The sequence below is a fragment of the Xenopus laevis genome, chromosome 6L (assembly GCF_017654675.1).
Source record: "Xenopus laevis strain J_2021 chromosome 6L, Xenopus_laevis_v10.1, whole genome shotgun sequence".
Classification (NCBI taxonomy): Eukaryota; Metazoa; Chordata; class Amphibia; order Anura; family Pipidae; genus Xenopus; species Xenopus laevis.
The window spans coordinates 64,580,218-64,607,046 of record NC_054381.1 but is presented as its reverse complement, the minus strand read 5'-3'; the positions used below and the strand labels follow the sequence as shown (position 1 = coordinate 64,607,046).

The 26,829-nt window shown below is 37.8% G+C and overlaps 1 protein-coding gene across 1 annotated transcript in view; it reads left to right on the top strand.

The window, feature by feature from the left end:
* Positions 1–26,829, top strand: part of itga9.L (integrin subunit alpha 9 L homeolog) — a 212,458-nt gene that overhangs the window by 178,775 nt on the left and 6,854 nt on the right. Inside the window, exons 22-27 of the mRNA XM_018267579.2 lie at positions 1,171–1,279; positions 1,563–1,670; positions 8,309–8,434; positions 12,212–12,331; positions 14,385–14,486; positions 20,656–20,775. Coding sequence (XP_018123068.1) covers positions 1,171–1,279; positions 1,563–1,670; positions 8,309–8,434; positions 12,212–12,331; positions 14,385–14,486; positions 20,656–20,775 — 685 coding nt within the window. The remainder of the gene's footprint in view (positions 1–1,170; positions 1,280–1,562; positions 1,671–8,308; positions 8,435–12,211; positions 12,332–14,384; positions 14,487–20,655; positions 20,776–26,829) is intronic.

The following is a 26,829-nucleotide window of genomic DNA, read 5'->3' as shown; positions in this document are numbered from 1 at the left end:
TCAAGTTTTTTTTGGGGGAAAAATTTTTTAGGTCGGAAACATTTGAATATTAGACTTTCAGATTTTTCTGCAACAACCTCCCAGTCGAATAGTGAGCATATTCGAATGAATAAATATTCACATTTATTCGAAATTCGGCCTTTGATAAATGGGCCTCCCCGAGTCACATAGTACTGGCTACTCTAGTACCCCTTGATTTGCCACATTTTCTAGAAAAAATACCAGACTTTTTTATCTCTGTTTTTTTTATCACAAGAAATGTTATTGTGAAATCTTTTAATTAGTGGGAAAGATGAAAAAGAGAAGGGAAAGTGATACAGATTTTAGGGGGATTTCTGCTGTGCCACCTTGGACCCCAATATCCTGGAGATGGAACTTTTAAAATTCAATTGCCCTATTTATGAGTAAAAGAAGGTGGAATCTCTAAGGCTTCTAATAAGGGAAACCAAGCAACCACTTTTGGCAGCACTTAGTGACTAAGGCCAGAAATATTCAGTGCTGAGTCCTGAGGATGACAAAGTAGAAATGTAATAAAACTTTCAACAACATTATGTTCCATTTCTCAGCACACAATAAAGTCAAATTATCTCAGTACATGCTTTTTTATCCCAAGTAAAGTATTGTGTCCAAAATGTGCTACAACAGGAGGATTATACTAATAGCCCAGAGCAACGGTTTATCAGAGAAAGTAGAAAAAAGGGCTACAAAAACTACTGGAAGCTTATGGAGACAGCATTAGTATTCCCAATAATTCAATCTTGAAGTAGAAATGTGATATATAGACAATAGGCTTTCCATCTCTAATTTATATTTTTAAGTTTTGCTGCAGGGCTTTCCCATGTGGTACAGGGATGTCCAACTTTTATAGGTACAAATTATTTGTAATTTCACATGATCAAGGGTCACTTTATATAAAAGCTTAAGCAAATGTCATCACAAAGAAGTCTGTGGAGGCCTTGAGTAGACAGGAGCCATACAATACTTTTGAAGGGCCTTATCCAGCCCATTGTTGTCCAAGAACCAGAACATATTCACATTCTGGTCGCTGTCAGTACATGGTTTAATAAACATATTAGTATTTTGGTAACACACTGGCCAGGTTATTACCCTAAAGGCCAGACACAGACAGAAATGTAAAAGTTTAAAAATGTTTTTATTTCTCCTTTTCAGGGTTGTCTCTCCATCTTCTTTTGTTTATGGGGAATCTGTGGATCCTTCCAATTTTATTCAGTTGCAAGACCTGGAATGTGACTTTCAGCCTCTGAATTTTAGCTTTCAGGTACTTCAGTGCCATTTATATACTTTCCACTATGAAAGTCTTTTTCTGTACATACACCCCATATACAAAGTGCAGTCTCCTTTTCATCTGTTAAACTATTCTGACTGAATGAAAACAAAATGTCTGCTTTTTTGCATATAACATTATTTAATGAAGACTTTATAGCCCGTGCTTGCAGACTCTATACATCCAAGTGCTGCAGCCAGCTCACTAAATAAAGCTTCAGTTAAAATGATGTGCCTTCTCTTTCCTTACTGTTTCATTCAAAATCTATTCATTATAGGTTTATAACTCTGGACCAAGTACCCTTCCCGGATCAACCATTAATGTGTGGTTTCCCAATCGCTTCACTGCTACTGGGGCTGAAATGTTCTTCATTCAGGACGTTATGGTAAGGATGTCTTTATTGTAATCAAAGAATATAACATCATTAATGATAAGAGATACATAGGAGCATAGATATTACAATTATTATGGACACCCATTCAAACTGACTGTACTTTTAATATAGAGTTCAATACAGTTAATCATTATGGGCCAAGTCATACTTTCATAGAAAAACAGACTTCTATAATGACAGGTGCAAAGTTTATTCCTCTTCTAGTAATCCATAACAATAAATCATCAGGTAGTATTTACTGGTCGGCTATTCTAAATCAGACAAATGCAATGATTGCTTCGGGTACCCTGTGAAAATACTAATATTCCACGTATGACCAAGGTGAGGTGGAAAAAAGCTGAAGCATTCAATATCTTACACACATAGATGTTCTAGCAGCTCAGTAATCCAGGTGCAGATTCTGATTATGTTGAAATTTGCTACATTAGTTGATGCATTAAGTTGATATATTTCTCAGCAGCATCTTTGGAATATTAGCAACTATTGTATCAATTATAACAGTTGCCTTTAATGAAACTCAGGGATCCTACTCAGCAGGAACAAAGATAAATGTATCAACTAATGTATTCATTTAGAAAGGTTAAGAGTTGTGCCCTGTAATTATTTTTGCCATTGAAGGAGGTTTGGTAAATTTGGAAGCTTTGGTCACAATTGTGGCAAGCCAACACAACCTATTTTAGTTGTACTTAAATTTAATCATTTGTGTTTTTTTTTATTTTCACCCTCTGCAGTTGTATGGCATGATGTTACTCTCTAAATTGTATTTTGCTTGTAAAACATTAATTCGTTTCAATCAAATAAAACCACATTTTATCCAAATAGCTCAGGGGGCCATTAGCTGGCTCTTTTAAATCGTTTTTTTCAGCAGCTCTCCAGTTTGCAATGTCAGCAATCTGGATGCTAAGGTCCAAATTACCCAGCAACCATGCTATGATTTGGATAAGGAGCTGGAATATGAATAGGAGAGGCCCTGAATAGATAGATAGGTAAGAACTAGTAGCAAGAACAACAAATGTGTAGCTTTACAGATGGGGTCAGTAACCCCAATTTGAAAGCTGAAAAGAATCAGAAGACAGACAGCAAATAATTAAACACCAAAAAAATAATAAATAATGAAGAGCAATTAAAAAGTTGTTTAGAATTGGCCATTCTAGAACATACCAAAAGTTAACTTAAAGGTGAGACACCCTTTGAAACCTTTATGTTACCATCAAGAGGTTATTTATCAGAGGTCGAATTTGAATTTATGTGAATTTTTTTTACTCTAATACATTAAAAATATACTCACAACTTGAATGAAAGGTTATTTATGGAAAAAACCTGAACGTCTAATATTCCATTGAATAGTCCAGGACCCAAAAATTTCAAATCGATCAACGGACCTTTAACTTTTACATGAACTCGGCAGGTTTTAGGTGGTAAATATTCAAATTAGAAATGTTTCCATTGTCGAGATGTGATAGTTCTCACATTTGAATTTACATTAGAGTTGGTGCCTTTGAATTCGAATTTGTGAGTTTTGACACCTTAAAAAAAATTTAATTTTTAGCAATAGAACCTTAAAAAATCTGCCCCTTAGTATAATGTAGAGAGTGATATTCTGAGACGATTTGCAGTGGTTTTTATATTTTATTATTTAAGGCTGGAGTGACTGATGTCTAACATAACATAATAGAACACTGCTTCCTGTTTTTCAGCGCTCTAACTATGAGTTAGTCAGTGACTTGAAGGGGGGACATAACTGTTCAGTGAGTTTGCAATTGATCCTGCAGCTCAGATTCAAAAGCAAACAGTTATGACCCACGAGCCCCCCTCAAGTCACTGATTGGTTAATGCCTGGTCATTTTAAATGAATGACAATATAATGCACCATTGTTCTGCGCTGTTAAAACTGGTGTGTTTGCTTTAGAAACACAACTATAGTTTATATAAAGAAGATGCTGTTTAGCCATAGGGGCAGCCATTCAAGCACAGATTACTCAGTAGATAACAGATACGTTGCAAAGGATCCGATCCCACTGTTTACTACAGAGCTTATCTGTTATCTGCTGTGTATCCTGTGTCTTTTCTCCTTTTCAGCTTTAAATGGCTGCCCCCATTGCTACACAGCAGCTTGTTTGTATAAACTACTAAACCAGCTGTACCAGTGCAGCACAACAGTACATTATATTTTCATTACTTTAAAACACTTTCATTTTTTTGTGTTACTGTTCCTTTAAGTGCTGGAATACTTGGTCAGCTGAACCACATGTTGCCAGTAAACAAAGATTAGCATAGATCAAAATGGTAATCAGAAGTGTAAAACGATGGCTCTGTTACACTGGTTCTTTTACACCAGTGCTTTAAATTGCATTATCTATGGCAATTAAAAGATTTGTGTTCCAATCATGGCAGCTGCAAGTAGCGCCCTGCATCAAGTCAGGTACCTGTGGAATACCTGAAAATTGGTCGGGTTTGGCCAGGAAGATCCCAGTTCCCTGACCATGCGGGCGGTCTGTGGGTACCCTGCATGGGTACCCAGGCCAATTGCAGATGAACCAGATCTGGTTGACCGTCTCCAGAGTGTCACTATTGGCCACCAGCAACATCACTTCTGGTTTGTGCAGGTCCAAGGTCTGGCTAAAGTTTTAGATGCCGCAACTAGGTTCCGGAAGCATTTATTTATTAGCATGCAAATTAGAGTAGTCATACAGTAAACAGCTTGTAGCAACCAATCAGCAATTTTATTTGAACAGTTGACTACAAATTAGAAAACAAAAGCAAAGATGGTGATGTTTGTCTCCAATGTTAATAAATACACGATACACCCCTAAGTGTTCTGCCAAAAACATGTTAAAAATAGCAATGCCATGGTATTCATTTCTTTAGTTTGCAGTACCAAAACACAAAAGCAGTAAATAACACCTAGTCTTAGGTTATTGCCCACAGAAGTCCTAACATGGACTGAGCAATATTTGTGGCACCTTTTAAAAGTTGTAAGAAATATTTGCATTTCATGCACACATGTCACTCCTTTAATTTGTCAGTCTGTTTGCACTACATTGAACATTTAGTAACAAATGAAAAGCAGAGTACTGTCTGAGGAGGTGAGACATAAAAGTACATAAGGTTATCAAGAACTCTGAGGCCCATGGCACTGTAGCAAATGTCCTTGGAAGTAAGAGGAAACATTTATCAAAAATTACAGAGAACGACTGTTTACATTGTTGAGAAAAAACTTGAGCAATTGCCAGACAGATTCAACTTGACCTATAGACACAAGCTACAACTTTTTTAACATGCACCAGCACCACCCTTGGTCAACTCAATAAAAAGGATTTTGCAGTATAGAAGGAGACCTAGGAAAAATACCACTGTTGACAGAAAAACATAATAAGGCGTATGCAGAGTTCACCTGAAGCTCAAATCCTTCTGGGAGAATGTCAGCTGAGATTAAGAGTTATTTGGTAAAACACAGCATCTCTTTATTTACAGAAACAAAAAAACACTGCAAAGAAATGCGCCCTAAATATGTAGGAAGTTTGTTGATGTTTTGGGGTTGCTTTACTGCCCAAACAAGAAATTACCAAAGTACTTTGTATTGGAGAACACTACTGATCCCAGTGTCTCTTTCACAGATCTAGGGTCTTTCAACAGTACTATAGGTCGTATTCCTTGCGTTCTCCTTTAAATCAAATGGAGCAAATGACCAGTAACCAGTATTTAATATAGTGCTGCTGATTAACGAGTCCGTCATGCTGGTCACTCCATTCCACGTGGGTGCTGTTATGTTGCAGTGGAAAATAATAGTAAATGCTGCTGACAATTCTCTGCAGTGATCTAGTGAGGTATTGTACTTTTTGTGCAGTTGTAAATTTCCTTTCTGAGCACAGGCAGGTTTACTGGAACTGAGACGTGAGTAATAGCACAGTTAGCAAAAGGTTCTGGAATGTTTTACTGTTATAGTAGATATTCCTTCTATAAACATTTCTGCTCTCCCTCCCACTATTGAGAAGTGGGGTGGGGTGGGGGTAACACATCAAGATGCATATTGTTTTCAGTAGTTCGCTTTGTTAGGGCCAAGGATTTTAATCTGTTTACGTCCTTGCTTTTCTTGGCTCTGAGGTTATGGATTTCTCTTCAGTCTGTAACCAGAAATCTTTGCTCTTATACATCTATTGTACAAAAGTTACACTGGCAGTAATGGATATGAATATGCTAATGTCCATATCTTCAGGTGTCCTTCCTATAACTTGTGGTACAAGGCATTTAACCTGTAAACTAGCATTGTATTTAAACCAAGATTACTGGAGATTTAGGGGCACATTTACTTAATTCGAGTGAAGGAATAGAATAAAAAAACCTAGAATTTCGAAGTGTTTTTTTGGCTACTTCGACCTTCGACTTCGAATCGAACGATTCGAACTAAAAATCGTTCCACTATTCGACCATTCGATAGCCGAAGTACTGTCTCTTTAAAAAAACCTTCGACCCTCTACTTAATTAACCCTCGATATTCGATCCTAAGTAAATCTGCCCCTTCGAGTATTAAAGAACTGTAAACCAGTTATCCTTCAGTGAAATAAGCTGTTACATAGATGATGCTTACATCATTATTATGAGCATAAAGCAGTTGATGGTATATTACTGTGCAAGGAGATTATGAATAGCTTATCTTTATATGTTTTAAAATGTGCAATTATTATTAATAATATCAAGAACTCTGACGTCATTCTGAGGCTACAATGCTCCATTATGATTGCAAGGCTAGAGGTGCTAGAGCACATCAGAAAGGGGGAGGAACCCCCAAACGTTTTGTGAAGATCTAAAAAAAAAAAATACAAGGGATTTAACACATATGGTATCATGAGTGCTATCTGATTTTTTTTTGTTTTAGAATGAGGGAAAACTTAAAATCAGGGCATGTAAAATTGAGGTTTTGCTGTAATTATATCTTATTTGTGATCAGGTACAAGGTACATTTTATTACTACAGAGAAAAAGAAAATCATTTTTAAAAATGTCAATTATTTCATTAAAATGGAGTTTACAGAGATGGTTTTCATGTAATTCAGAGTTTTCTGGATAACAGATTTCGGGATCATGGATCCCATACTTGTATGTGTTTAGAAGGTGGCAATGAAAAGATTATCATTTGATGAATGTCAGGTTTGAATATGTAGGTTGGTTTATTTGGTTTATGAGAGACATATTTCAGTTGTACGGGTAAATATAATATGTTTTTAACTTTTTATGTTTGTAATTCTATGGGGCATATTTACTTAAGGGTGAAGAGACTAGAGCTGGCGACGATTCGACAGCGTTAACGCTTTCAGGCACTTCGCCGATTTACTAACGGGCACAGGCGTAACTTCGCTAGCGAAAGAGACAATGCTAGTGGTCATTCGCACTCTATTGCCAGGCAAATTTTGGTTCTGGCGAATGGAAGTTACTCCGCAAATTCACTAAGATGTGGATTTTACTGAACGTTACCTCTTTCGCCAGACTTGCTTCCCCAGCTCAGACCAGGTGAAGTGCATTGCAGTGCATAGATCTTCCTCATTTTTTGTTACTTACATCATATTTTTAGTGGAAAACGTTTCTTAGTCCCAAAAAATGCTGGCGTCTTTTCCTTTTTTCAGAGTGATAGCCTGCAAAAGTCCTTAAAATTTTTTTTGGGTAACCGGATTCCCCCATACATTTTCTAACATATGGCACATAAACTATACAGTGGGCTCATGTGCAGGGCAATATAACAACTCTATTTTCTTTATTAAGGTTCCCTGGACTTGTGTAATGTAATGTATTTGCTGCAACATATCCGTCCATTCAACTTTATAATTTCCCACCATATGCAAATTAGCCTGAGCGAGACCTCTAATGAAGTTGCACTAGGCATAATTGAACGCTAGCGCATCTTCGTTTTGATTGCCGAAGTTAGTGAAAATTCGCCAGGTTTCGGCACCATGGACACAACTTCACATTTTAGTAAATTATTGTTGTCTGAGCAAATTTCCGCCTGGTGAAGGGTTGCGACTAGGGATGGGCGAATTTTACCTGTTTCGATTCGCCAAAAATTCGCCACCGGCGAAATGTCGCAGACGCCCATTAAAGTCTATGGGCATCAAAAAAATTTTGCGCGCGTCTTTTTATTTTGACGCACAAAGCCATATAAGTCTATGGGCGTCATTTTTTCGGCAAAACAAGGCGAAAAAATTCGCCCATTTGTGGTTGCGACAGCTGCAAAGCCATCAGTGGCGAATTTTCGCCGCTTAGTCAATTTACCCCTAAGTCTTCTAAACTACTGGGGGATGGAGGGGGGATCCTTAACATAAAAATACCCATAGATTGTGTGGGTAGGACATCCTTTCCATGGACAGGCAGTGAGAATTGACAGATGGAAGGGACAGATGCACCTCTTCGGTGAGCTTAAAATATGTTTTATAAATATTACATACCATGCTGCATTCATTTAGAAGTATTAATATCAGTTTAATGCAGATAAAGTGGTACCATCTATCAGTAGAATAGTAGTGTATAGAATGGGTCATTTCAACAATATTTAAGCATATTTTATGATCTTGTAATCTGCATTTCATAGGTTTGTAATAAGTGTTTGTTGTTATATACATATATCATTGTTTTCCTCAGGTGAGCCAAGACAAAGGAAATTGCTCTTTCCAGAAAAATCCTGTACCTTGTGTAATTCCACAGGATAAGGAAAACATTTTTCATACAATATTTGCCTTCTTCACTAAATCTGGCAGAAAAGTGTTGGTAAGTGTCTTGACTACTGCTTTTGACATGTTATTTTAAAATACTTGCAAAATAAAGCAAATAAACAAAATACCCAAGGTGCTATCTGAATCTAGATGAAAACTAGAAGGTTATGTACTTCAACGAAGAATTACTATAAAGAGATGATGATACACAGAATGGAATAGATCACCAGACAACTGGGGCAAATTTGCGCATAGGCAATAACCAATAGCAACCAGCCATGCTTTGTACAGTTAGCTACAGGTAAAATGAAAGCAGCAATGTGATTGGTTGCCATTTTTCCAGTGTTTATAAATTAGCCCAGATCATTTCTAAGGAGCAGGGTCCATGCGCAAAAAGAGATCTAGCAAGCACATCTATTATCCTAATCAAATATGTGCACTTCAGGAGTTGTGTAGTGATTTTCTTTTACAAAATGGACACTGCACCTACACATTTACCTGCTAAACTGAGTTTACTACAATGGAATATAGATATGGCATAGTTTTTTTTAATTTATAAAGGCTTTGTGTTCCAGCTACAACTATTCTTATTTAGCTTGTTTTAGTTTTTACTGGCAGAATATGAGCCTAACAGTGTCCTTTAAACCACATGTCATAGGACATTTGTAAATTTGTGATGATCTTTGTTGCTGTTTTAATAGGCTTTATACACCTCAGACTAGACGTATTCTAGAATAGCAAGTATGTGCATTGCTGTTGTCACTTGTGTCACATTCAAGTACATGCCAGTGACTGCAAGATTTCCAGAGCTCTGTGCCAATGGTAGTTTTGATTCTGGCACTCCTACTATTTTTATAACCACTTTCCCTCTGGCAATGGAATGGGGAGGGTGTTATTTAAAAGTCTGGATTCTTTTGTTTTTCACTTGAAAACATTTTGTGAATTTGTTAAACTGTCTGAAAACTAATATAGCCCAGCTCTAGACACATTTGTGCACCTTTAGCTCAGCCCTGTTATGCAAAGCAGCTGCAACAATTGGTATTGGTTTTACTTCTGCACCCTCAGCCAGCTTACTGGGACTTTCCTCTCATGGTGCATACCCTGTACCATCTATTGGCTAAGAAGCCTACTCACTGGTGGCACAGGTATTCTTTTGCAACATTTCAGTTCAGTACAGTGGACATGCTGGGAGTTGTGAGTAACATGAAAGTGGAAGTTTGGTCAGATTTCAAGGTACAGCAGTGTGTGCAGAGACACTTATAGTGAAGTAGAAGAGGGGGAAGTTGGTGCAAGCATTTGTACATGAGTAAAGGTGCTGGCAGAAAGAATAAAATATGTATGCCGATTATAGATGCAACAAGCATCTCGCAGGTCTTATGTAGAAACAATTAGGTCATTTTATTAGTGGAGACTGACGTTTCAGCTACAACAGTAGCCTTTCTCAAAGTGAACAAACACACACAACTTGTGTCTAATTAACATGTGGGGGGAGAACGTGCTAGTTGTGACATCATATTACATCAAGGTGAGCAAGAACCATTAGCAGTGTCGGACTGGGACACCAGGGGCCCACCAAAAACCCTTAGACCAGGGGCCCACCCAAAAACCTTTAGACCAGGGGTCCACTCAAAGTATTATTGTCTTCCTTTCCTCACTCAACCTCTATTCTCTTAGTCTCTTTACTTTACATACTATAACCTATTATTCCATCTATTTAGCATCTTTATTCTCATAGAAATAGGGAATGGCCATGAAATAAGCCAAATGTTTAGAAGCAGGAGGGCCCACTGATACCATGGCCCACCGGGAGTTTTCCCAGTCCAACACTGACCATTAGCATTTAACCTTTGCATAATGAAAACTAGATCCACTGCAAAAACCCTGCAAAATAGAGTTCAGAATGTGCTCTGTTTTGCCATCAACAATAAAAAATAAACAACACTTTAAAGCAGAAGGAAAGGCTAAAATTAAGTAAGCTTTATCAGAAAGTCTATATAAATACACCATTAAACCCTCAACGTAATGCTGCTCCGAGTTCTCTGTCAAAACAAACACAGCATTTCTTTCCTTCTATTGTGAATACATGGGCTTCTGTATCAGACTTCCTGTTTTCAGCATAAACCTCCAGGGCAGGGCTTGAGCATGCTCAGTTTGCTCCTCTCCCCCTCCCTCCTCCCCTCTCTGCTGTAATCTGAGCCTAGAGCTATGCTTGAGCAAAAAAACTCAAGCAGGAAGTGTTGTCACACCAAGTGAATATGGCAGCTGCTATCCTAAACAAACAGAGAGAGTGTCTAGAGCCGTTTACTCAGGTATGGTAAAGCATTCCACAGAATAACTAGTGTTATAGCTTGCACTATTGTGGCTAATCTATCAACAATAAACTGCTTCAGGTACCTTTCCTTCTCCTTTAACAAAGCTGCTGGGTTATTTGTAGATGGGTAATATATTGGTCCCAGGGTGGTATATCATATCACACCCTGGAACATGGAATAATTAATACAGGCCAGAGCTGCAAGGTAATTGATGCAAATATTTCTGACAGAAATTTTAAGGAGGAGCGTTCTGGTGCAAGGGATTATTTTTCCATGTTTTTCACTTCTTAAGGTGGCCATACACGGGCCGATAAAAGCTGCCGACAGACCGAGTCGGCAGCTTATTGGCCCGTGTATGGGGGCCCCCGACGGGCTTCCCCGATCGAGATCTGGCCGAAAGTCGGCCAGATCTCGATCGGATGGGGTTAAAAATCCCGTCGGATCGCGGCCGCATCTGTTCGTTGATGCGGTCCCGCGATCCGACCGCCCGTTTGCGAACGTGAAGGATCCGATCGTTGGGCCCTAGGGCCCACGATCGGATCAGCCCGATATTGCCCACCTCACGGTGGGCATATCGGAGGGAGATCCGCTCGTTTGGCGACATCGCCAAACGAGCGGATCTATCCGTGTATGGCCACCTTTATTTGTGCTTGTTACCAAAGACTGTGTAACGGAATAAGCTGCATTCACTTGCCTTTAAGAGAGCAAATTCTGTGACTGCTTTGTTTACCCTAAAAGACTGTGGAAAGTGGCCCCAGGTACCCCTTCAGGTCTAGGTATCAGAAGTACTGATAAAGAGACATTGAGGAGTTAGCTGAAGGTTGTCCATGGAACTATATTAGTAATGGTATTTGGTATTATACCTGAACAAAGCATAAGACAACATTGTGAGCCCCACACCAAAAGGACAGAAAAGGTGCAGCGTGATAAAGAATGCAGTCAGGGAGATCAAAAAAGAATATAAAAAAGAACCACAAGCTCCACCTGTACTAACCACAGTATCAGTAATGTCAGGAACCTATTCGATTACAATAATAATACTTTTACTACAATTTAAAAAGCTACTAGAAGCCACTTGAGAGTTGTAAGAGGTTTAATACTTCTTGGTTGTTTCTCATTGACACTAAGGGGCAGATTTACTATGTGGTGTAAAAAACGGCATAATAATATGCCACACATAGCCAGGCATCGGCCATATAAAAAAACGGCATAATTTTTTTTACGTGCTTTTTCTTTGAGTAACTTCCACTGGAACTTGCTTACAAAGGTCTGAAGCAATGTAAAATAATGGCATAAAATGTGGCGTTTGCATGGCGTAAAATAAAACACACCTTCATAAGTTCACCGTTTATTTTACACCGGTTTTTCAGCGAATTTCGTTTTGCACAGCATAATAAATACACCCCTGTGTCTAACAAGGGTTCTTATGAAATGTTTATGTTGCTGCTTATGTAAGCGCCTGGCAACATTATTTTTATATTTATAATGCAACCCGTCTCTTGTCTTTGTTTGTTTTGTAGGAGTGCGAACGTACAAGCAAGTCCTGTTTAGTGGTAAACTGCCATCTAAGCTCCCTGGCCAAAGAGGAGACCCGAAACATAGATGTGCTTATGCTGCTTAACACAGAGATACTCAAAAAAGTAAGGAGCAACAATGTACTGTATGTGATATTATTCTGACATGAAGGACCATTGGTTGACAGTAGAGCAGCAGAATGGTTATGGCTTCTTTTTTATATCCTAGATAACTTGCTAGGATTATAGGCTTTTATATGAACATTATGGGTGGGATTTGAGAATCCAGCAACATCCTTAAACTTCAGGTCACCTTCTTTCTATATGTTGAACTTGACCTATCCTCTGTTATCTAATGTCCTCCCTGGACTGGCTTGATAAGGGCTGAATTATCAATGAGATACAGTTAATCATTTCTAACATAAAAATATAGGAAGTTGGCTTTCTAACACATCACATTATCTAGGTAGCGGAAATTGCTGAAGAGGAAAGGGCTATGGAATTGTTTTATTTTAATGATTTTATAAAAATCCATGTGCCAAAAATTTAATGGGACAGAACTTTTTTTTTTTATCTTTTTCTACTAGTGAGAAAATAGGGCTTTTCCTTTTCCACCCTTTATGTATATATTGAAAAAAGCAGAAACATTAGGAGGCAGACTGTATTGCATTGGAAAGATATACTTTCATTATTGTTTTATTGCTTCCTGCCTTGGTGCAGTGTTGCCAGATCCTGCTCTCTTTTGTTTGACAGCCTTGTTTTATTATGCAGGTCTTTAGCAAAAAAAATAAATACAAAATTCTCATGCAGGACAAACTAAAACTCAAAATCTAAATGATGCTATATGATATGATGATATATATTATTATTTATTTAGTAAGCCTTTAGCTAAGCTTAGCATTACAGAGAAAAGGGAAATCATTTTTAAACATTTCAATTATTTGGTTAAAATGGAGTTTATTGGAGATTTCTGTAATTTGGAACGTTCTGGGTAACGGGTCTCCAGATAACAGGTCCTACACCTGTACTCAGAAGCGACTGGTTCGTTATCACTGTTCTTAAATAGCTGGAAAACATACCCAGTGGCTTGACGCTTCCTTTCTCAGATGTAATGCCAGTAATTACTATATAGTAATTTGCCAGTAATTACTGACACACCTTTGTTCCTGCCAACCAATAAAACACACAAAGGGGGCTATTTATCATGCTGTGCAAAAAAAAACGTTAACAAAATGCACCACAGGCATCCCTGTTTTAGAAATGTCGTAGTTATCAAGCTGTATTGATTTTCAGTGACCCCATACATCTGTGTAAAAATGTGGTGCAGCCTTTGGAAACTGCTGTGGGAAAATTTGGTGTTTATCTCTCATGGGTTTTTTCTGCATTTTTTTCCCACTTACTCGCTGTTTGCAGTTTTCCAATTGACTTTATTGGATAATGCAAGGTCTGAAATGGTGTAAAGTAGCGGCATCAAATCCGGAGTACTGGCAGCATAGAAGGAAACACACACCTTGATAACTACGTCATTTATTATACCCAGCTTTATACACCATTTTTTTGGTGTTAATTGTTTTATACATTATGATAAATAGGCCCCCAAATCTGCAAATGACTATTTTTATTACTGTACACTTAAGAAAGATTAAAAAAAGATTATTGAAGCAATGGTGCTGTATTCTGGAACAATGCTTCAAATATGATTAAGCGCATTATAGCCAAACCTCTGCCCCAATTACATTATCATTACATATCATTATTTCATCCTCTTATCATCCTGATCTGATATTAAATGGGTTTGGTGGCTGAATGAGGGGGTTTCCATGAAATGAAACTAAAAATTGCTGTCACTCTAAAACGTATCCTTTTTCTTCACTCTGAAGTTAGCCACCCCCTTTATTAAGATTTCCATATAACCTTGTGCCCTAGATCTGTCTATTGCATCACTTTATCGCTTTTTTTCTGGTTATTTACCCCTACACCATATGTCATGCTCTTCTTTTCTTTACACCTTTTCCTCTCCCACTGGACAGTCATTCTACAAAAATACTGAACTTTGCATAACAATAAACTGCAATTTGCTGATCATAATGTTCATACCATTTAAAATACTGAATTTAACTAGAATTAGGAATACATGGCAAATACTTTTTTAAATAAGTCGTGTCATTTATTTGCACAGGATAGTTCATCAGTTATCCAGTTTGTCTCAAGAGCAGTGGTGAAGGTGGACTCAAATCTACGAGCGATTGAGGTGCAACAAGGAAATTCTAACCAGGCAACGGTGAGTAAATGTCCAAATTACAGTTCCTTAGTGCAGAAGCTCATCATTAAGTCAAATATTCCAAATACAAATAACTTTAATTATGAAAGAGAAATGCAACTAAAAGAGAAAATGTCAGGCACTCACAGATCCCACAAACAGGCCTGCAAAAGAACTGAGAACCTTATTTAGGCCACAAAGCAGACAAATAGTTAGCCCAATGTGCTTTGTGCCGGTGTGTGTGAGTGTCTGCCGTTTTCTCCTTTGGTTGGATGCCTCCACCTTAGGCTATAGGTCTGGAGCATGGGAACCCAGGCCCCACATGTTACTGGTGAGACACTAACCTTTCTGGCTTTTTACATTGGAATCTTTTCTATAAGTATACCATTAGAAATTCAAATGAATAATCTAAATATAAGATTGATATACACTATCCTGCCAAAAAAGAGATTACCTATGCTAGCGTAGATTTATGCTATCTCTAATTATAGGCTATTACTCCTAGGAATAACTACAAGTAACTCACAATTTTCTCCTTTGACCAAGTGCAAAATGTATGTATAAACTGGATCAATATGTATGTAGATCATTGGGAGGTTATAGGCAAAATTCTTCATAAATTAATTAAAAATCCCCTTGTATCTGTGTTGCCCCCCCCACCCGACAGTGAATTGTTTCTTAACTGTAACAATGAACAAAACAGCATATTGCTTCTAAATAAGTTGTGCAGTAATAATAGCTATGTAATATCAAACTAATATTTTACTGCCGTTGAATCTAGGGCTGGTTTGACAGGGGTCCAGGATGTTACTATCAATACATACCTCCCAACTGTCCCGTTTTTAGAGGGACAGTCCCTCTTATGACAGCTCAATCTGCAGTCCCTCTGTTGTACTGAAAGTCCCGTTTTTCTCTGCACTGAACAGCCAGAAAAAGAAACAAAGTTTCTAAGTTAATTAGCTTTTGGCACTGAGCCCAGAACAACCTCAGCAGCATATAAGATACTTTTGTAACAATTTCGAGATAAGCAAATAAGTAATTGTAACAACATAAGATAACAGGTCCCTTGGGAAGAGTTATACTCATCTTAAAGAGAAATTCACCTTTATTAAGAAAACTAATAACTGAAAAAAAACACAGAAATATGTTCAAACTTTCATAACCTGCCATATTTTGTAAAATGAACATGGAACAAAAATGGGTGTGGTCAACTTTTTCGGCCCTCTTTTTATTTCCAAAATGTTGGGAGGTATGTCAATAGCTTGGCAGCTCTTTCATATGGGCTACTCACTACAATTATAGAGGTATATAGCTTGAGCTGATTGTGATGTGATTTGATTGCAAATATACACCTACTGTTTGCAAGTCCCACTAGTGAAGATAATTTGTTTTCCTTGCCCCACAGGGACCACCTTGGTCGGATTTTAAGCTTCTTGTAACGCTAGCAGTACTTATTCTACTAAACTAGTTGTACATAGGCAACTTGATACTTTAATGGAGAACTAAACCCCCATAAAATGCCTCCTATTGCCCCTCCCCTCCCTGCTGAGTCTATTAGATGGAAAAATGTCCCTGCTTGGAAAGCTGGCCTATACATGCAGAGTAGCATAGACGAGTTCTCAGACACCGTCTTCTGGATCTTTGAGTCTTCTTATTATTATTCTTTTGCTGATGCGCTGAGCTTTTGGCACGTGCTGAGTTAGAGCTAATCCTGGACTAGCTCCAACTGCGCATACATCAGAAAGTTCAGTGTAGGCGAATGTACAGAACAAAATCCGAAGATGCAGAAGATCGCACCTGAGAACTGCTCTGCACTACTCTGCAGTCTATGGGGGCTTTTCCTTTTATGGGTTTATAGGACTTCATTGTACACTGCTTCAGAATATGCTGGCTCTGTAGTAATAAACTAAAATAATAACAATATGTAGAAAGGTAAGCTAAGGGACAGTACATCAGTGTGTTCATGTTATCCAGAATAGTGAATGTTATTGTGACTTGCTGAAATAAGAAAACATTATTTTCTGGGTTGCTGTTCAGTTGGCTTTGTATGTAACACTTGGATTTCTAACAAATCTTTTCATGTTTCCACCCAGAACGGCCCCCTGGAACAAGAAACTGGTATTTTTGTAGGAATAAGTAAAAAAATATTCAGTGTTCTCCCTTGACATTGGTGTTTGGCAACCTTATGCAAACATTTGGCATAACTACACTAAACCAGCACACAGGCTAGGTATTTTAGAGTCAATAAAAACCCTTTTCCATATTCATTTTAAATAGATTTATAGGGCATTCAATTCCTGCATGCATGAATGAAACTTTAGCAAGATTAGACTTGCAAAATTCTGCAGATCAGAGAATACAAATATGATTTCCATTAGCGGCTATCTAATGCTGTTCAAATTTCTGCAGAAAAAGTAATTTATACTTTTCCCATTTATAAAATTTAAAGGAAAGATAAAACAATGAAATAATAGTTGGAAATCTTTCAAATGACATCAAAGCCATATTCTTTGCAAAATATGTGGGGACACCTAGGTGTCAGCCTGTCTTTTCATGGTTGTCCATACATGTGTGCTGTAGCCTTTAAACCAAGAGGTGATGCACCCCTACCTGCAAATAAATTCAACAGTAATGTACTGTCCTGTTGATTAAAATTTGATGACAGTTTTGGGGGCAGATATGTATTCCTACCTATATGGATTTTTAGGGTTTAGTTCCCCTTTAACAAACTGTACCGTGTCACTATAATGTGACTGTTTCATATGTTTTGAGTGCAAATATACGGGAAACATACTCTTATGTAATGTGGCATGCTCCAGATTTTATTACGGTTTCATTACAGTTAGTGAAGCATAAATATTTTCTCTGGCATTGTACAAATACTGTAGGAGGAGGAAGACAGTTGAAAAAAAAGTAAAGGCAAACCAAGAAAGGTTTTAAGGTGGGCTTTAGAGCTTACAATCAAGAGTTTCCTATTTGCTGCTCCATGAAGTGATCCAATTTCATACAGAGAGGGAAATTTAAGGCATGTGGTTTGAATTAGTGTTTTGTCCTTTTAACTTTCGTTTACTCTCTTTGTTTACCTTCTTATGGAATGCAGTTTAGGAACACTTCTTACAAACCACAGTTATGCATATGCAACCATAAATAGATGACAATTGCTTTAATAGTCTTTTTTTGGCAACCAACTTAATTTCCAGGAAACCCTGTTATGCCGATTTCTAAGAAATTCTTAGCTTGTACGTTGCTATGGTGTGTTGCTGGAAAAAGATTTTAAGACAGAGTAATTTGACTCCATAGTAGACCATTGAATGTATTATGCTTTGATTTTTAATACAGAGAAGTCAGAGAAAGTGGTGAGATATAGAAAATACTGGGTGCATTTAAAGAATGACTGGTATAGCTGTAGAAATACACACACGTTATATATTTATCTGTTGAACTGGCACTTGTGTATATATGGTACAGTATACATTGTGTGCTGCTGTAAATATAAATACAGATCTGGGATCTATAATCCAAAATGCTTGGGACTTGGAGTTTTCAGGATAAGGCATCTCATATTTTAGCACTTATAGCCAAGAATGTCCCGTAGTTCAAAATTTGTATAATATTTTCAATTCTGGGCCATTTTTGACTTGGCAACTAGATTCCACTAAGAGACAATATTTATCTCATATTTTGGAACACCATGCCTCAAGGCTGCTAGAAAACATGTAAACATTAAATAATGTGAATTTCTGCCAACAGCATGGATTTATGCTAGTTGTGTTAACTTGAAGTTTAACATACTTACTCTGGGGGCACAGGTCCAGGATTGGTAAGACGTGCAAAAATGCTTTCTAACATACATGTGTAAAAGACGTGCCATGTGGGGGTAGGCCTACATGTCTTCCCCTGCCCACCGGTATTAATTCAACCACTGACTGTTAGTCAGAAGGAAAAATTCATGCAGATTCCTGCAGACATTCGTCACATGCTGTGGGCCTGTCAAATGTCCAATTGCAGTTTTCTTTTGCACTTTGCACACCGAGTGGGGCATTGTCTTATTACTACATAGAAAAATCAGTCAGAAATGAATGAATAACATTTTTTTTGTGTATTTAAAATCAACAATATAAGCTTGTTTTGCAGCTTTCTGAATACAAAGTTTCCACCTATATGTGACTTTAAGCATATCTGCAATCACAAAACAGTTTAATAATTTCGAGCATAATTCTATTACAAAACAGATATTGCCATTTTAGTTTGTGTTAAAGTCCAGGGAGTGCTGAGGTATACATTTAGCACTTACAAGTCTGATCCCTTTGCATTAATATATATTATTATAGTGACTGCAAAAATGCTGCTTTCAATTGTTTTTATAAATAACTTTAAAGGGGTAGTTCACCTTTAAGCAGGCCCGGATTTGTGGCGAGGCCACATAGGCCGGGCCTAGGGTGGCAAAAAATTAGGGGTGGCACGCCGCCCAGCCACATTATGGGGACCCCTCGCGGCGTGCGGGGGAGCGTGGGCAGGTCCCATCGGACTGCGCGGCCTAGGGGCTCCCGGCCGAGAAATCCGGGCTTGCCTTTAATTATGTTATAGAACGGCCAATTCTAAGCAACTTTTCAATTGGTTTTCGTTATTTATTTTATATAGTTTTATAGATATTTGCCTTTTTCTTCTGACTCTTTTCAGCTCTCAAATGGGTGTCGCAGACCCCCTTCTAAAAAACAAATGCTCTCTAAGGCTACAAATGTATTGTTATTGTTACTTTTTAGCACTGATCCTTCTATTCAGGCCTCTCCTATTCATATTCCAGTCTCTTCAAATCAATGCATGGTTGCTAGGGTAATTTGGACCCTAGTTACCAGATTGCTGAAGATGCAGATTGAAGAGCTGCTGAATAAAAAGATAAATAACTCAAAAACGTTCAATAATAAAAAATGAAAACAAATGGCAAATTGTCTCAGAATATCACTCTCTCCATCAGACTAAAAGTTATTTCAAAAGTGAACAACCCCTTTAAACGCACTGAAAATTTGTAATAAATATATATTAGAAAGTTGCTTAGAATTAATTAATTCATTTTCTTTTATTAGGCACATTTTTTTATTTTGGGGTTAACATGCCCTTTAAGTTGTCAGTGTCCAGATATGATAAGGGATTGAACGTAAGAGCTATAAGGCAGGATGTTTTGATGTTTGTATGACAGACTTTGAGGGGGTGTATTTTAGTTGATTTTTGCATACACCTTAATTTGGGGACATCAGACCAGACATGTGGTCCAAAGACCAAACTGCTAATTCAGGAACAACAAGTAGAGACTAACACCACCCCCCCCCCCAAAGTCACTTTAAGCCCACATCTAATTTGATAAGAACTCCTGTGCCCAACCTGAACCTCTCACTTCATGTTGCAAACCAAAGATGCCACTGTGAATATGGATTTTGGGAATAAAAGGAGGCCAGGAAAGGGCAAAGTGTATGTGCTGATCATAACCATGCTCCTAATGGCATATTTGCAGATCACTGACAGTACTGGGACATGGGAGGTAGCATAGATAGTGATGTCAGCATGCTAAAAGAAAAACTTTTTTACATAGTAGTAGCAGTTTGTGGCTTATATGCAAACACAACCAAACATATTCAGCCTTTCCGTGCCTTTTTAGAGTTTAACTATGCCCCAATTGTTTCACAGAGACAAAATAATATTAGACTATATAGAAGACTAAATGATTTCTCTCATAATAAACCCAGGTGTATTTTGCCCCTTAATGGAGAACTAAACCCTAAAAATGAATATGGTTAAATGCCATGCCATATTTTATATACTGACCTTATTGCACCAGCCTAAAGTTTCAGCTTGTCAATAGCAGCAATGATCCAGGACTTCAAACTTCTCACAGGGGGTCACCATCTTGAAAAGTGTCTCCAACACTCACATGCTCAGTGGGCTCTGAGCAGCTGTTGAGAAGCTAAGCTTAGGGGTTGTCACAAATTATAAAGCAGAAAATGAGATTGGCCTGTAATATAAGATGATGCTACAGGGCTGATTATTAAATTCTGATTCTAGTTGCACTTATTTCTGTGCTGCCATGTAGTAATTATCTGTACAAATTACTAATCAGCCTTATATTGTGACATTTCTATTCTATGTGTACTGTATATTGTTATTGGGTCCCTAACCTCTTACTTTACTGTTTTAGGTGATTTTTGAGGCCTTGCACAATCTGGAGCCACGTGGATATGTTGTCGGATGGATTATTGCCATCAGTTTGTTGGTGGGGATTCTCATATTTTTGCTGCTGGCTGTTCTTCTATGGAAGGTAAATTGCATTCATTTTCTGTTAGAGTATTTGACTTGATGTGAAAAAGATGTAGCTCTCTGCTACCTGCAACCAAGGTTACACAATCAATACTGTGCTGCTGGTACAGATGAGTAGTTTGCCTTATGGGCACAATTTGCTCCTAGCAAAAGCAAAATATTGCTCAATATATCAACAAGTAAACTGTATTTTTTCCTGTAGGAAATGTAAGTAAAGTATCTATATGCTGAATTTCTGCTTTAGGAGGCAAACTGGTTAGCATTACAGTCTCTAGATAGAAGTAATGCTGTATATAGACAAAGCCATGATTAGCATGACGATAAGTAATTTTTCAAGCTTTGATTAAGGCCAGATAAGCTATTCTCCTGCTTTAATTAATACAACATTAACAAAGCATGTATAATTGACATAGGCCAGGTGTACGTGTGGTTTACCCACTGTCATCTGTTGCTACTTAAAAAAGCAACAGATTTTACAATTTAATTTTGTTATACAATAATATTGTTGTAAAACGAATTCACTCATACTTGATAAATATCATATTGCAGAACTGCTAATATGACCAATTTGTTTAGACCAAAGTAGAGGTAGAGTAGAGGTTGCCATTACTTCTGACACTCAAAATCACTTTCATAATTGAAAAAGAAAAAGCTGTTGTGCTTTTAATATATCTGGGTGTGCAAACCACTGGTTTTTGTTATTTAAAGAAAAACTGTTGTGCAAACAACTTGCCAGGACTTGTTATTCAATAACTGCAGTACAGCATAGACTGAAGGTTCAATACCTGAAGATCCTCTATTTGTTGTTCATGGGGCTAGTATGCTTTGTGATATCTTGAAATATGCTGCTTAAGAAAGTAGAAAAGTAAAAAAAAGCAAGTGGGGGGTTGTATTTAATGGTAGACTTGAATCTCACATTGAATTTCTCCAGCTTATTCAAGAATAAAGGGGCTTGACAAGGTGTTTTGATGCTGGGAAGTCCCTGGTCTATTCCATTGTATCTGTTAAGAGCTGTATGCATTTCCTCCACCCAGATTACTTCTTGCAAATAATAGAAACGGTCAGTAGATAAAAAGTATACCTAATAATTAGTAATAGATTGACGTAGAAACCAAGCTAAGTTAAAAAAATTTAAAAATGTGACTCAGCACCAGGGTCCCTATCGTACATTTTCTGGGGGTGTCCCAAACGTACCCTATTTTAGAATAACAGTTGGATCACATGGATCCCCACTAAGAGTTGCACAAACAAAGCTATTAAAATTGAACACTGCCAAGATCCTAATACCTCAAGTTCAGAAATCAGAGAAGACTATTTCCCTTAAAAAAATAAAGTACAGGAGTGTAAACATTTTCAATAAAGCAATGGGGTATAGTTCACATTTAAATTACTACTTTGGGGCCCATTTATTAAACCACAATTTTTTTTCTGGTCCGGATTTTTAGGGGAAACGCTTGAATTTTTTGTGGAGAAATAAAAAGTCGAATATTTAGAGATTTATAATTCCCCAAAGCTGCTAAAAATCTGAATGTGAAAATACGCCATCTTAAACCTGTTGAGGTCATGTAGAAGTCAATGGCAGATGTCCCTTTTACAAGTTAAAGCTCATGATCTGTGCATCTGTGCTTGGTTTTGTAATCTGAAAAATTTGGGTTTTTCGGGTGACAACTCGAAAAATTTGAGTGCTTCGGGCGTCAAATTTGGATTCTCTCTAGATTTTGTTGAGACTTTTCCCGACCAGCTTTTTCGAACTGATTATTTGATAAGTGAGTTAAAATCGTGGAAGGGAGTTTGGTTGGATTTGTTTTCAAAAAAAAAAATGTGATTGATTTGAGTTTTAGTAAAACAGCCTCTTAATATGGTTAAACCAGTATTCAAAGACAATTTACAGAATGGAAGATCAATAGCAGCAGGCCTGAAAATAAAAAAATAAGTATTGCAATAAAATTTAGCTTGCACATTTGATCTCATCTTGTTATTTTGGGTGCTCTTGACACCCATTTTTTTGTCTTGCATATAGAATGCATTTCAAAATATTTAAAAGGCAAACTAGTTTTGATAGAACTTGGGTGGGCTAAAAAACATATTTAAATAATTATTTATTTCAGAATTTATATTGAGATGCTGCAGACAGCCTGTCACAATTGTCCCAGCAAAATATGTATATTGTAGCATTGATACAGTATCCCCTGGGAAAATCACTAACAACTAAAAGAAAAATCTATATTCTAGGTGGTGTTAAAAATACCCACCATGCATTAAGGTAAAAAAAAGGCTTAGGAAAGTTTCTAATCCCTTTGCAACACAAACCACATGCTAAACCTGAGTTTAATTCCATGAAAATGTTAAGAACAAAGATATATTCTTAGCAGGGAAACAGGACACTTTGATATTATATTGTGGGAATCGTAATGTGAGCTGTACTTTACAGATGCATGAAAAACTACACTGTGTTGTTTAAGGAACATTTCCAGGTTGATCGAAAAAGCCCATAATATAGTTGCTTCCGTTGTGTCTTCTGGCATCTGTCTGAATCCTGCTGGCTCTATAAAATGTACATTCCAGAATGCATTCCTTGATTCAGCATTTGTGGATATCCACACGCATGTTTTATTGTGACACTTCCCATTGTATTCCTGGAAATAATTATAGATCATAATAAATAACATTCTACAGGAAAGAAAACCTTTATTATTATATTGCATGTATAGTGGCACGTCTGTCTTCTGTGAATGTTATTTTTTTAGGGAATTAAAGTACAAACCCTACACATCTTGTCCAGCATCCTTCTGTTATGAGGTTAGTTTTCAGCCTCTTTTGGCCATTCACAAATCATCTATTGATTTGTGGGCGGTTGCGTTTTTGACTTACAGGAAGTCTTGCAAAAACAGTCCCATGTTGTACACATAACTGTGCTTACACTTAAAATTTCATTTGTTTTACCACATTTCCCTGATTTTACATTTTCCCAGATTTCTCACTAAAGAAAAATTTAAAATGGGGAGTGTACTAGATTTTCAAATGAACAGGGCTGCAAAAAGATTTAAAAAATTAGATCAGTTCAATACTGGCCTGCCGGGGCACCGGGGGAAAACCAGATGGGCCTCTTTTTGGGCTCCATTGGCCCCCGATTGTGCAATCTGTTTCTTTTGCTGGAGGAAGCTCTCATCTAGTATGCTTTTTCAAGTTTCAAATCTGCAGACAGCCTTCATTGGCAGTCTGAAATGTTGGTGGTCTATGCCAATCTAATGATATTTTGGCCACCCCATGAGCAAACTGCTGCTGAGCATTGCTTACACAGTACTCTGTTACTCAGCTAAGCACTTACTATAGTCTATGGACAGAGAGTGTACTACTTTATTAACACAATAATTTAGTATAAGACGTTCTTAAACGAGTTGCTTTAAAATTCTACTAAAGGAGTACTTACCATGTAACCACATGCATGGCTTTCCAAGGTGAACATCAACACATTCTCTGATCAGTCTACACACTTCAAGTAGAAGGCAGATACACCAATATTTTCCTATAACTGTACCCATTTCATGGTCTGCAGGGGGCTTCTGGCCAGTTAGACTTCAAGGGGGACACTGGCCAAAGGCTGGATTTTTAAGTGGGTCTTGAAAACCACTACTGTAGAGGATCCAGTAAAAAAATAAATGCATTCTTCCCAAAATTTCTAGTCCCCTCTCAAGTTTTAAGTTATTTGAGGAAATTCTCTCTGAGGTTGCAGCTTGTGTGAAATCACGTAAACTTGTATTATGAGCTAGCCTTTATGAAAGAGACAAATTGTGGAACCTTTAAAATGTTTTAGGGTATTACCTATGTTTAATGTTTGTTTCATAAGACCTGTAGCCAATTGCTATTTTCCTGGAAGCCATGTTCTTCCTCGTCCTCCTTTCAACATCATCAGAAATCAGATTCGGCAACTGTATTGATTGTATCTTAGTTATGTTGATATTTATGCATCTGCAAGGCTTAAAAAGGAAGATTCAGGGGGGTGGAGCTTGACACCATGTTGTAGGGACGTGGTCAGTGGAGCTCCGCATCACAACCAGGATTTTAGTTAGATTTGAGACACTGAATGGCCTCAAATACGAATAAAGCACAGCCAGCCGAGTGTGGTAAGATTCGGACCTCAACATGTCTGCACCTAAACAGCGCTCTTCACAAAAATAAGTCGGCACGTACTTAAACGCGCTCGCACTTCAAGCGCTCGCAGGATGGAGGGAAGGCCCAAAATGGCAGCTACTCCCTGCAGTCTGACTCTAAAGCCAAACCTACCACACATTTGTCATGCCTGACTAAAACTGCTCTGGACTTGAGCCTTAATGCTGTGTTTGATAAGCTGACGGCTACTTTTCAGTCGGAACTAAAAACAGCAGTGGCAGACGTTACTAAGGAAATTACGGCACTCGGTACCAGAACAGACATACTAGAAAATAGACATGATGATATGCTACACACCCAACAAAAAATGCAGAGTCAGATAGACTCAGTTCAACGTGCAGTTGTTGCATTGTCATCACACACTGAGGATTTAGAAAATTGTTCCTGCCGGAACAATATCCGCATCCGTAATGTCCCAGAGACGCATACAGACCTGCCCAAATTGCTGGACTTATTATTTTCAAAGTTACTGCCGGAATATAGACAGGATCTGCTTCTTATCGATAGAGTGCACCGCTCACTGCATTTTAAACCGCGAGCAGGAGAACTCCCGCGCAATATTATTGCCAGACTGCATTACTACGAAACTAAAGAAGATCTCCTTAATTCTGCTAGAGAGCAGGAAGAAATTGAAGTTGATGGAGAAGCTATAAAATTGTTTCCAGATCTTGCAGCTACCACTTTGTTAAAACGCAGAGCACTGCGCCCGATCACTTTACAACTCCAAAAAGAGGGCCTGAAGTATCGCTGGGGTTTCCCTTTTAAACTTACAGTGTTGAAGAATGGCACAATGAACACTATCACAGACCTGGCAGAAGGCACAACATTTCTCACCACACTGGGCATCGAAGCAGACTTGGAGATCCAACTTCCAAGGAGGATAACATACTGCAACCCATTTGGGAGAAGAAAATGAGCAGGCGCAGGATTAAATCTCAACAATACTCTCAGAAAATGTCCACCAAGGACACTTGAAGGTTATCTGGGGCTATAAAGGCTGTTTTGAGACTCATGTCTAAATTCTACTTTCATATTATTTACAACCAGTGGTTGCGGAAGTATTCCAAATATGATGCACTTCCACGCAGTGTGAGCCCTACCGGTACCTCCTTACTAGGTCCAGCTCACAATGGAGAGTTTACCAAGTTCTTTTTTTGTTTTTCTGTCTTTTTGGATTTTTTTCTAATTCTTTGGAGATTTTTTTTTACTTTTTTCTTATTACGCCTATGTTGGGAGTAAGATCTGGACTATGGTTGGCACATTGGACGAGGTAAACATTGTATATTATGAAAATTGATCTGTCTAATGTTACCAGCAATATTATACTGAAGATTATGTTAGCACATTGGCTGAGGTATACATTGTATAGTATGAAAACTGATCTGAATATGCAGAAGGTTATTGGATTTGTAAGATGGGGGTGAGAGTATATGCAAATATGGCGGTGACTATAGTATCACATAAGGTGAAGGGGCTGAACTCCCCCCATTAAAAGGCAGATGGCGGCAACTTATTACCTAAAATTAAATGCAGATATAGTTGCAATGCAAGAAACTCACTGGTCTCACAAAGGTCCTCCTCCATATTTGCATCGATCCTTTCCTCAAATTTTCGCTTCACTATATTCGGACAAAAAAAGAGGCGTGGCAATAGCTTTTCGCTCTCATATCCATTTTGCACCACAGAAAATTATCACAGACCCAGAGAGTCATTATATTATTCTGATAGGGTTATTACAAGGTAAACCATATATTCTAATTAATGTTTACGCCCCTTCACACAGCCAGCCAAATTTTTTTCAAACTTATTTGCTTTGATAAACCAGGGGACCATAATATTGATGGGAGACTTTAATTTAGTTATTAACCCAATTTTAGACCGCAAA